Genomic DNA, 12,172 nt, shown 5'->3' with positions numbered 1-12,172 from the left:
TCATACTATCAGTCTCTGTCATACTATCAGTCTCTGTCATACTATCAGTCTATATCATACTGTCAGTCTCTCTCATAATATCAGTCTCTGTCAATATATCAGTCTATATCATACTATCAGTCTCTGTCATACTATTCAAATCAAATCAAATCAAATGTATTTATATAGCCCTTCGTACATCAGCTGATATCTCAAAGTGCTGTACAGAAACCCAGCCTAAAACCCCAAACAGCAAGCAATGCAGGTGTAGAAGCACGGTGGCTAGGAAAAACTCCCTAGAAAGGCCAAAATCTAGGAAGAAACCTAGAGAGGAACCAGGCTATGTGGGGTGGCCAGTCCTCTTCTGGCTGTGCCGGGTGGAGATTATAACAGAACATGGCCAAGATGTTCAAATGTTCATAAATGACCAGCATGGTCGTATAATAATAAGGCAGAACAGTTGAAACTGGAGCAGCAGCACGGTCAGATGGACTGGGGACAGCAAGGAGTCATCATGTCAGGTAGTCCTGGGGCATGGTCCTAGGGCTCAGGTCCTCCGAGAGAGAGAAAGAAAGAGAGAAGGAGAGAATTAGAGAACGCACACTTAGATTCACACAGGACACCGAATAGGACAGGAGAAGTACTCCAGATATAACAAACTGACCCTAGCCCCCCGACACATAAACTACTGCAGCATAAATACTGGAGGCTGAGACAGGAGGGGTCAAGAGACACTGTGGCCCCATCCGAGGACACCCCCGGACAGGGCCAAACAGGAAGGATATAACCCCACCCACTTTGCCAAAGCACAGCCCCCACACCACTAGAGGGATATCTTCAACCACCAACTTACCATCCTGAGACAAGGCTGAGTATAGCCCACAAAGATCTCCGCCATGGCACAACCCAAGGGGGGGTGCCAACCCAGACAGGATGACCACATCAGTGAATCAACCCACTCAGGTGACGCACCCCTTCCAGGAACGGCATGAGAGAGCCCCAGTAAGCCAGTGACTCAGCCCCTGTAATAGGGTTAGAGGCAGAGAATCCCAGTGGAAAGAGGGGAACCGGCCAGGCAGAGACAGCAAGGGCGGTTCGTTGCTCCAGAGCCTTTCCGTTCACCTTCCCACTCCTGGGCCAGACTACACTCAATCATATGACCCACTGAAGAGATGAGTCTTCAGTAAAGACTTAAAGGTTGAGACCAAGTTTGCGTCTCTGACATGGGTAGGCAGACCATTCATAAAAATGGAGCTCTATAGGAGAAAGCCCTGCCTCCAGCTGTTTGCTTAGAAATTCTAGGGACAATTAGGAGGCCTGCGTCTTGTGACCGTAGCGTACGTGTAGGTATGTACGGCAGGACCAAATCAGAGAGATAGGTAGGAGCAAGCCCATGTAATGCTTTGTAGGATAGCAGTAAAACCTTTAAATCAGCCCTTGCTTTGACAGGAAGCCAGTGTAGAGAGGCTAGCACTGGAGTAATATGATCAAGTTTTTTGGTTCTAGTCAGGATTCTAGCAGCCGTATTTAGCACCAACTGAAGTTTATTTAGTGCTTTATCCGGGTAGCCGGAAAGTAGAGCATTGCAGTAGTCTAACCTAGAAGTGACAAAAGCATGGATGAATTTTTCTGCATCATTTTTGGACAGAAAGTTGTCCTTGAAATGGTCTTGATATGTTCTTCAAAAGAGAGATCAGGGTCCAGAGTAACGCCGAGGTCCTTCACAGTTTTATTTGAGACAACTGTACAACCATTAAGATTAATTGTCAGATTCAACAGAAGATCTCTTTGTTTCTTGGGACCTAGAACAAGCATCTCTGTTTTGTCCCGAGTTTAAAAGTAGAAAGTTTGCAGCCATCCACTTCCTTATGTCTGAAACACATGCTTCTAGCAAGGGCAATTTTGGGGCTTCACCATGTTTCATTGAAATGTACAGCTGTGTGTCATCCGCATAGCAGTGAAAGTTAACATTATGTTTTCGAATAACATTCCCAGGAAGTAAAATATATAGTGAAAACAATAGTGGTCCTAAAACGGAACCTTGAGGAACACCGAAATGTACAGTTGATTTGTCAGAGGACAAACCATTCACAGAGACAAACTGATATCTTTCCGACAGATAAGATCTAAACCAGGCCAGAACTTGTCCGTGTAGACCAATTTGGGTTTCCAATCTCTCCAAAAGAATGTGGTGATCGATGGTATCAAAAGCAGCACTAAGGTCTAGGAGCACGAGGACAGATGCAGAGCCTCGGTCCGATGCCATTAAAATGTCATTTACTACCTTCACAAGTGCCGTCTCAGTGCTATGATGGGGTCTAAAACCAGACTGAAGCATTTCGTATACATTGTTTGTCTTCAGGAAGACAGTAAGTTGCTGCGCAACAGCCTTTTCTAAAAATTTTGAGAGGAATGGAAGATTCGATATAGGCCGATTCGTTTTTTATATTTTCTGGGTCAAGGTTTGGCTTTTTCAAGAGAGGCTTTATTACTGCCACTTTTAGTGAGTTTGGTACACATCCGGTGGATAGAGAGCCGTTTATTATGTTCAACATAGGAGGGCTAAGCACAGGAAGCAGCTCTTTCAGTAGTTTAGTTGGAATAGGGTCCAGTATGCAGCTTGAAGGTTTAGAGGCCATGATTATTTTCATCATTGTGTCAAGAGATATATTACTAAAACACTTGAGCGTCTCTCTTGATCCTAGGTCCTGGGAGAGTTGTGCGGACTCAGGACAACTGAGCTTTGAAGGAATACGCAGATTTAAAGAGGAGTCCGTAATTTGCTTTCTAATAATCATAATGTTTTCCTCAAAGAAGTTCATGAATTTATCACTGCTAAAGTGAAAGTCATCCTCTCTTGGGGAATGCTGCTTTTTAGTTAGCTTTGCGACAGTATCAAAAAGGAATTTCGGATTGTTCTTATTTTCCTCAATTAAGTTAGAAAAATAGGATGATCGAGCAGCAGTAAGGGCTCTTCGGTACTGCACGGTACTGTCTTTCCAAGCTAGTCGGAAGACTTCCAGTTTGGTGTGGCGCCATTTCCGTTCCAATTTTCTGGAAGCTTGCTTCAGAGCTCGGGTATTTTCTGTGTACCAGGGAGCTAGATTCTTATGAGAAATGTTTTTAGTTTTTAGGGGTGCAACTGCATCTAGGGTATTGCGCAAGGTTAAATTGAGTTCCTCAGTTAGGTGGTTAACTGATTTTTGTCCTCTGGCGTCCTTGGGTAGACAGAGGGAATCTGGAAGGACATCAAGGAATCTTTGTGTTGTCTGTGAATTTATAGCACGACTTTTGATGTTCCTTGGTTGGGGTCTGAGCATTAATCTCTCATACGATCAGTCTATATCATACTATCAGTCTCTCTCATACTATTAGTCTCTGTCATACTATCAGTCTCTCTCATACTATCCGTTTATATCATATTTTTAGTCTCTGTCATACTATCAGTCTCTCCAATACTATCAGTCTATATATTTTTATCAGTCTCTGTCATACTGTCAGTCTCTTTCATGCTATCAGTTTATATCATACTATCAGTCTCTGTCATACTATCAGTCTCTGTCATACTATCGGTCTCTGTCATACTATCAGTCTCTGTCATACTATCAGTCTCTGTCATACTATCAGTGTCTGTCATACTATCAGTCTCTGTCATACTATCAGTCTCTGTCATACTATCAGTCTCTGTCATACTATCAGTTTATATCATACTATCAGTCTCTGTCATACTATAAGTCTCTTTCATACTATCAGTCTCTTTCATACTATCAGTCTCTTTCATACTATCATTTTATATCATACTATCAGTCTCTGTCATACTATCAGTCTCTGTCATACTATCAGTCTCTTTCATACTATCAGTCTCTTTCGTACTATCAGTTTATATCATACTCTCAGTTTATATCATACTATCAGTCTCTTTCATACTATCAGTTTATATCATACTATCAGTCTCTCTCTTTCTAGCTCCTCTCCTCTCATGTCCCTGTTTTTCTTTCAAGTATATCCTTCTAGGTATTTTCACACTGTAATTATGTCTTTAGGAAAGTGTTCCACCCTGTCATTTTTTGAATGAACATTGGAACAACTCTGTTTTGTCAGGCGTGATATGTTTGTGAAAATCAACTGATGTATGTGTGAGTTTCTAATGGTGTGCTGTCTCTACAGGTGGAGGCCTTATGTTCCAGCGAGGCGTCTTTGGGAACCTGGGGAAGCTGGAGACAATGATGTCAGTGTGTTATGGTCGGACAGATGAGCTGGTATTCTCGGCAGCTTCCACGGGGGACATATACGTCTGGAAGGAGCCCGTGCTGCTGAAGACCATCAAGGCCCACGACGGACCTGTGTTCGCCATGTACTCCCTGGACAAGGTACTGTACTGGGTGTCAGCCCTGTCTGATAACAACAGACTGTTGGTCAACTAGTTTTCACTAACCTTATAATCTCATAATAATCATAATCTTATAATAAGATCATCATCTGGAAGGGCTCTGTATTGTACTCTGGTTTCCCCACACCCACTTGGTGTAAATATTGAATTGTCTTTCTTCCCATTGACTCATAAATGCCCTATAACTGCTCTATGAGGACTTCACCATATGGAATTGATGTTATGTTGTCCACTAGAATAATTTCAGAGTGATATTGTTGCTGCTGGCTGTAGTTATGGATGTGTTTAACTATAATTGGCCTGTAGTTGAGGAAGTTATCAATATTGTAGTGCTCTGATGAGGAGCTTTGGAGAGACTTGATGTGTTGAGGCATGGTGGTTATTGTGTTTGGGAGCAAACACAGCATCATTAGGCAGCATGATTAAGCCTCACATAGATTCCTCGTTTTCCTAATTGACCATTTGCAGCCTGTCATTTGACTGTGTGCAAATACTATGTAGTCTTAATGACCGATGGAAACCTTGGTGTGTATTCTATCATGCATCTCCCTCCTGATGCTGAGATTGGATTCATTAAATGGATCGTCTCCCATGAACTTCTGGTCTGTTGAAAATCATTATATCGCTATATACTGTTACTAATGAAGACTGGCGTGATTATAAGCAGTCAATCCTATCTCTTGTCTTCAGTCCATGATAGTGTTTTTAATTAAATATCTTATAGTGTTTTCTCCCTCTCGTACAAATAGATTGTCTATTTATTCGCAATCTCTTCAAGTAGAGATGCCTTAGATCAAAACAAAATATTATAGTCCCATTAGATGTAACATTTATGTGATGCTGTTTCCAAAACCTTTCATCAGAGAAGCAGTCTGAAGGAGGGCGTTCCTGGGGGAGACCACCACTGAATTCCTGATGTGTTGTTGTTGCTGCTGCTTCAGATCTTTGACAGGCCCTGTCTGGTAGTAGAAGTCATTGCAATTCCCAACTGCTTCTGTTTGTTGTGAAAGATGTCAGAGACAGACAATGTTTTTTATCTGTCTTCCCTCCATTCATACCTTCCTCCTGCACTTCCTCATCCAACACTTCCTTCTCAGTTTCAAGACAAACGGACCCCCTACCATCCTTCAGCGGTTCAGACAGACCTCTTGACAAGCTGTCAGGCGGAACATTAGCGTCGATCAGAGCCCCTGTCTCATCCGGCCCTCGTCACTGTTAGTTTTCCTCAGTGGGGTTGTCAGTGGTGGAGTACCTTGGGTGACGTCCCTCTGCTGTTGTTCCCTCCAGGGCTTTGTGACAGGTGGGAAGGACGGAGTAGTGGAGCTGTGGGACGACATGTTTGAGAGGTGCCTGAAGACATACGCTATCAAGAGAGCAGCCCTCTCCCCTGGATCTAAAGGTAGGAAACCACATGTTTGAGAGGTGCCTGAAATACGCTATCAAGAGAGCAGCCCTCTCTCCTGGATCTAAAGGTAGGAAACCACATGTTTGAGAGGTGCCTGAAGACATACGCTATCAAGAGAGCAGCCCTCTCCCCTGGATCTAAAGGTAGGAAACCACATGTTTGACTCCTTTTTATTTATTCCATTCCAGCCATTACAATGAGCCTGTCCTCCTATAGCTTCTCCTCCCACCAGCCTCCATAACACTCCCTACAGTAACTGACAGTCAACCAAAGTCCTTGACAGATACAGAAACACTATCTGAGAAGTACTGAAATTCTCTCTTAAAGGCAAGCTCTGACCCTGTAAAACACATACCTGTATCAGGAAGCGTAATGTGTTTGAAATTTGACCATAAACGGTCAATAGATACTCTAACCATCATTGAGCACTGTATCTTCCTCTAGTTAGTGCTGCCATCTCGTGGCCTCATGTGAAAATGCAAAGAATGTTACTTCTATCTGCTGCTATCGATCTGGGAGGATTTCACTGCTACGGCTGTACTTGGTCTTTACAGTGCTATTTGTGTGTGTGTCCCAGGTCTGCTCTTGGAGGACAACCCCTCTATTCGTGCCATAACTCTGGGACATGGACACATCCTGGTGGGAACCAAGAATGGAGAAATACTTGAAATCGACAAGAGTGGACCCATGACCCTGCTAGTCCAGGTAGGTGTGTGTGTGTGTGTGTGTGTGTGTGTGTGTGTGTGTGTGTGTGTGTGTGTGTGTGTGTGTGTGTGTGTGTGTGTGTGTGTGTGTGTGTGTGTGTGTGCGCACACAGCTGAAACACCTAGAGTGGGGTATTTTTCCATTTCAGCTTATTTTTCCTAATTTGGGTTGGAGGACACATTTTTACAGCAGCCTTCAGGTGTTGCCTGTTCTCCACTGACTGTTTCTTGGTGTGTTGGCTTGTTACTCAGGCTACTTGATGTGTTGGCTTGTTCTACAGCCTTCTTGATGTGTTGGCTTGTTACTCAGGCTTCTTGATGTGTTGGCTTGTTACTCAGGATTCTTGATGTGTTGGCTTGTTACTCAGCATTCTTGATTTGGAGGCTTGTTACTCAGGCTTCTTGATGTGTTGGCTTGTTACTCAGGATTCTTGATGTGTTGGCTTGTTACTCAGCATTCTTGATTTGGAGGCTTGTTACTCAGGCTTCTTGATGTGTTGGCTTGTTACTCAGGATTCTTGATGTGTTGCCTTTCACACATCAGGCTACTTGATGTGTTGGCTTGTTACTCAGGCTACTTGATGTGCTGGCTTGTTACTCAGGCTTCTTGATGTGTTGGCTTGTTACTCACTTCTTCTACTGCAGGGACTGCAGTCGGAAATAAATCATTGGTTATCCGAGGCAACCTTTTCTATCTGACAGTCTGCTGCTTGGCTGGCTCCGAAAAGCCCTGTGTTCCCTCTTGATTATCCGGAATAGTCCATAGCTCTCAACACCTTCCTTATTATTGTGTCTCTTGGCTGTGTCACAAGGCTTGTGTATGGGCTCTGTGGTGCTGCTGCGTACATGACAGTTACAGTGGTTGGTATTATGAGTGTGTGCGACCGTGTGTGCGTACGTGTGTGTGTGTGTGTGTGCGTGTCTATGCTTATTTGCGTGCATGTGTGGTTCTGATTGTCAGTGCATCGCTGTGGTAGTTCCCTTTTAAGGGTGCAGAGCAGCCCTTACAGCTCAGAGTCAGAGCCTCCACGACTCCTTAGCAGTCAGGTACGTGTGCTCTGTTGCCATGGTGAACAGACCTGATGGGGATGGGTTATGAAGGATCAGTATGGAAGTGTTGTTGAGTAAAATCGCTGCTGCTATCTGGGATGCGATGGATTGGGGCTTTTGTTTAGCCTCTCACTCAAACTCCACGTCAATATGAGCACAATGTATCGTTCTGAGACAAAAGAATGAATTATTTTGTGGGTGACAGATGTGTCAAATGGATTAGGAGTAATGGTTCAGGGCATGTCAACTGTGACTGACTAACAGTTGTGTGCCCGTCTATTGCTATGGTTACAGGGTCACATGGACGGCGAGGTGTGGGGTCTTGCTGCTCACCCCCTGCTTCCCATATGTGCCACAGTGAGTGATGACAAAACTCTGAGGATATGGGAGCTCTTCACTAACCACCGTATGGTGGCAGTTCGCAAACTTAAAAAAGGTACTACTGAATGTTGATATCTTCCTTGACTAATGAGTCATTAACTCCCATAATCCTCAACAAAACATACAGATGTAGGATTGTAATTTGAGCAAGTTTGCTACAGCAGGAAAATAACTCTGCAGCAACAGGAAATGTGGATTATAATTAATGGACATTTTTTGTAGGGGTTGATACATTTTTCGTAAGGGCAAATCAAGTCTGAAATGTCTGTGAAAATTACAAACTTTAGAAGCCTTTTAAAATTAAAATACACTCCAAGTTTACATTTCCTGGTTTGCAGTAAAATTCTCAGCAACAAAAGAGGGATCAAATTAAGATCCTACATCTGTAAGGCACTCTAGTGTAACCTTCTGTGCCTGTCAGTCTATGTCTGTATCTCCATTTTGGAAGTGTTTAACTCTGTGTGTGATGTGTGTGTCAGGTGGAAGATGCTGTGCCTTCTCCCCTGATGGGAAAGCCTTAGCGGTGGGCCTCAATGATGGTAGTTTCCTGGTGGTGAACTCTGACACCCTGGAGGACCTGGTGTCCTTTCATCACAGGAAGGAGTCTATCTCTGACATCAGGTTTTCACAAGGTAACCTTTGACATAGACTCTGTACTATCAGCCGACTGGATCACTTATCATTGATGTGTTCATTCACTGCTGTTTGTATTTCGTAACACTGATAATACGCATGGGTATTTTATTAGTAAGGTTAATTTGAGTTCAACAGTTCCTAATATACACTCTTAGAAAAAAGGGTTCCAAAAGGGTTATTCGGCTGTCCTCATAGGAGAACCCTTTTTGGTTCCAGATAGAACCCTCTGTGAAAAGGGTTCAACCTGGAACCAAAAGGCTTCTACTTGGCACCAAAAAGGGTTCTCCAAAGGGTTATCCTATGGGGACAGCCGAATAACCATTTTAGGTTCTAGATAGCACCTTTTTTTCTTGTGTTCAGTGAGGTTTCACTGAATAGCATTATCTCCCACCTGGCTGAGGTGTTGATCACTGGTTCTATGGCTTCCTTAGACGCTGGTAAATACCTCGCTGTGGCCTCTCATGATAACTTTGTGGATATCTACAATGTGCTGTCCAGTAAGAGGGTGGGAATCTGTAAAGGAGCTTCAAGCTATATCACTCACATAGACTGGGACTCTCATGGTGAGTTTATGGTGTAAATGCAAGAGGAGCATGAATTCTCCTTAGTAGTCTATAGATACAAGTTCCATTTTGTCCTTGGATTCTGAAAAAGTACATTTTTTTCTGTAGGTAAATTGCTGCAAGTAAATTCCGGTGCCAAAGAGCAATTATTCTTCGAAGCCCCAAGAGGGAAGAGACAAACCATAAGAAATTCTGAGGTGAGAGACCCAACTGAGATTGTTATTTTTCTCAGCTAGAAATCAAAAATGTATGGACACTCCATGATAACAGGATGCAGTGTTTAACACACTATGTGTGTGTGTATGTGTGCGTGCGTTCCTGTTTCCGCCTGTCAGATAGAGAAGATGGAATGGGCTACCTGGACGTGTGTCCTGGGCCCCACCTGTGAGGGGATCTGGCCCACCCACAGTGACATCACAGACGTCAACGCCGCCTCGCTCACCAAAGACAAGAAGCTGCTAGCCACCGGAGACGACTTTGGCTTCCTCAAGCTCTTCAGCTATCCAACCAGGGTGCGACAGCTCAGTACACTTGCGCTAGTGTTAATTTACATTTTACTCACTTGAACTGAAATGGAATTAATCCCAACGCTGGTACATGTCTCAGTTGTTGACTCAAGTTGAATGTTGTCTCTTGTTTCAACTTGGTTCAATGTTGTCTCTTGGTTCAATGTTGTCTCTTGGTTCAACTTGATTCAATGTTGTCTCTTAGTTCAATGTTGTCTCTTGGTTCAACTTGGTTCAATATTGTCTCTTGGTTCAACTTGGCACCGTCTGCTCCCCCCTCAGGGTCAATATGCCCGCTTCAAGAAGTACGTGGGCCACAGTGCTCATATAACCAACGTGCGATGGGCACAAGATGACGCCACGCTACTGACGCTGGGCGGAGCTGACACAGCACTGATGATTTGGAGCCTGGAGAGAACCGGAGAGGGTCACAGGGAGAACCCTGTGGACAGCGAGGAGTCAGACGATGACATTGAGGAGGACGGAGGTAAACGCCAGCCTTTAGACTACTGATCCATACAGTACAGTAGTATACAATACTACTATATACATTAGTGCTTGTGGGCGGAAGGTAGCTTAATGGTTAGAATGTTGGGCCAGTAACTGAAAGGCCGCCGGTTCAAACACCCAAGCCAACAAGGGGAAAAATCTGTCTGTGCCCTTTGGCAAGGCACTTAACACTGTAGTACTATGTCTGACCCTGTAAAAAAGCACATTTCACTGCAACTATCCTGTGTATATGACAATAAAACATATATATGACTTTTTTTTATATACACATTCTTACAACTCTCTCACAATCTACTCTTAGAACTCCCATACAACATTCTCAACAGACACACACAAAGCTATCCTGATCAAATACACATTTTAAAACACTACTCTAATTGGCGAGTCTCTTCCTGTGGGCGTGTCTGTAGGGTATGACAGTGATGTGGCAAGGGAGAACAGCATCAACTACACCACTAAGATCTATGCTGTCAGCATCCGGGGTATGTGTGGCATCAAACCCCACCAGCAACTGAAGGAGGTGTCACCAGAGGAAAGGTACACCCCCACACCTCTGTCTCTGCCCACGTTTCCCTTCCTTCTCTAAATGACTGAACTGTACAGATTCTGTTTTGGGACTGGTAGTTGTCACTTAGTGATAGAGCTTAAACATTAGAGTGTCTTGGTCCCTGACCATTGTGCTGTGTGTAGATTTAAAACAATTTAAAGTCTGAGGCAGTGACAATAAAAAAATGCCCAAGTTTTATCTGTTATGTTAGGCCTCAAAAGACTGTTAAAGTCTTGATCCTAATCAGGCTGCCATCAGCTTCCAACACCATTTGATTGTCTACACAGGAATGCTTATAGAGTCCTCTGGTGTCAGAAACAGGAACTGTAACTGTCTACCAGTACACATCTATATGAGTATTATTCATATATACAGTATTTATACCTTTTGTAAAGCCTCAGAGGTGGTCATTGTAGGGTTGACATGGATATAGAGTTTGGTCTTGCTTTTTTATGATACAGAGTAAGTTGACTTTTTCAGTGCTTAGCTGACAGCATTTGAAGTTTAAGGGAAGACTGTGTGGGGTTTGTTTTCATGTTAGACTATTTCAAATGGAGTAGGAGGCCTGATTTAGTTTGATAGACATAGACTACTCTTTACCTATCTGTACTACTTGCATTAAAAAACAAGACATTATATGCTCATAGAAAGATCTTTATCCCCAGTTCTATGTTATTTCTTTCTGCACTTTATGAGTGTACACGTGTGCCTTATGTGTCCTCTCTCTAATACGCTCTCTCTATTCACCTCTGTTGCTATGATACTGTGGATTGTCCTGGGCATGCATTGTGGATGTAGCCCATTGATATTGCATGCCGTGTGCATGTTTTATGTTGGATCCATCTATCTGTGGATTGTTGGGTGTACGTGTTTGGGTCGTAGTCTGTGTGGTGTTACAGTATGAGATAGCATGTTCTTGTGGCTTGTGAAGGTATCTTGACAAAGTATTACACAATGTTATGTGCATGTGTAGCAGGTGTTCTCTCTTGAGCTTCTATGTGATATCTGTTGCTATGATACCGATATGTTGTGTATACAGTACCTATACAGTATCATTGGTATGATCTCAGTTGCTTCGAGACTGTATCGAATATTGCCACATCAGTGGTTCCCCCATCAATATAAATGGCTTATCAGCTATGTGCATCTAGGGGAAGTCAAAAATATACTGTGGAAATAGCAATTATACAGCATCACAGAATGACAGGAAACATGAAATAGTTACAGAACATGAACCAGTGAAGAACCTATCATATGCTATCTGGGAGGCTCGCAACGTCCATTTCTGCAACAACTAAGAGCATTGAACCTCGAGGCTCAACTTCTCAGTTGTTTTGGTGCCCTGGCTACCACGCTCTAACAGCGTGAAGGTAACCGGTGCACATGCGCAGATACTGTGTGTGACTGTGTGAGAGCGAAGTCTTGCGTCTCGCTCATCTCATTATCTGCGGTGCTGCTCGCGGCAACGTAATTTCACTGAGTCTACCTTTGAAAGATGCAT

At 43.5% G+C, this 12,172-nt stretch overlaps 1 protein-coding gene across 5 annotated transcripts in view; it reads left to right on the top strand.

The window, feature by feature from the left end:
- Positions 1-12,172, top strand: part of LOC109890025 (echinoderm microtubule-associated protein-like 6) — a 103,373-nt gene that overhangs the window by 72,336 nt on the left and 18,865 nt on the right. For all 5 annotated transcript variants that reach the window (XM_031823688.1, XM_031823692.1, XM_031823691.1 and 2 more), the window contains 10 exons: positions 4,147-4,349; positions 5,657-5,768; positions 6,352-6,479; positions 7,823-7,964; positions 8,389-8,541; positions 8,977-9,108; positions 9,217-9,305; positions 9,444-9,620; positions 9,897-10,101; positions 10,535-10,661. In XM_031823688.1, coding sequence (XP_031679548.1) covers positions 4,147-4,349; positions 5,657-5,768; positions 6,352-6,479; positions 7,823-7,964; positions 8,389-8,541; positions 8,977-9,108; positions 9,217-9,305; positions 9,444-9,620; positions 9,897-10,101; positions 10,535-10,661 — 1,468 coding nt within the window. The remainder of the gene's footprint in view (positions 1-4,146; positions 4,350-5,656; positions 5,769-6,351; positions 6,480-7,822; positions 7,965-8,388; positions 8,542-8,976; positions 9,109-9,216; positions 9,306-9,443; positions 9,621-9,896; positions 10,102-10,534; positions 10,662-12,172) is intronic.

Source organism: Oncorhynchus kisutch, linkage group LG4, assembly GCF_002021735.2.
Source record: "Oncorhynchus kisutch isolate 150728-3 linkage group LG4, Okis_V2, whole genome shotgun sequence".
NCBI lineage: Eukaryota > Metazoa > Chordata > Actinopteri > Salmoniformes > Salmonidae > Oncorhynchus > Oncorhynchus kisutch.
The sequence above is the reverse complement of the archived record's forward strand: the minus strand, read 5'-3'. Positions and strand labels throughout refer to the sequence as shown.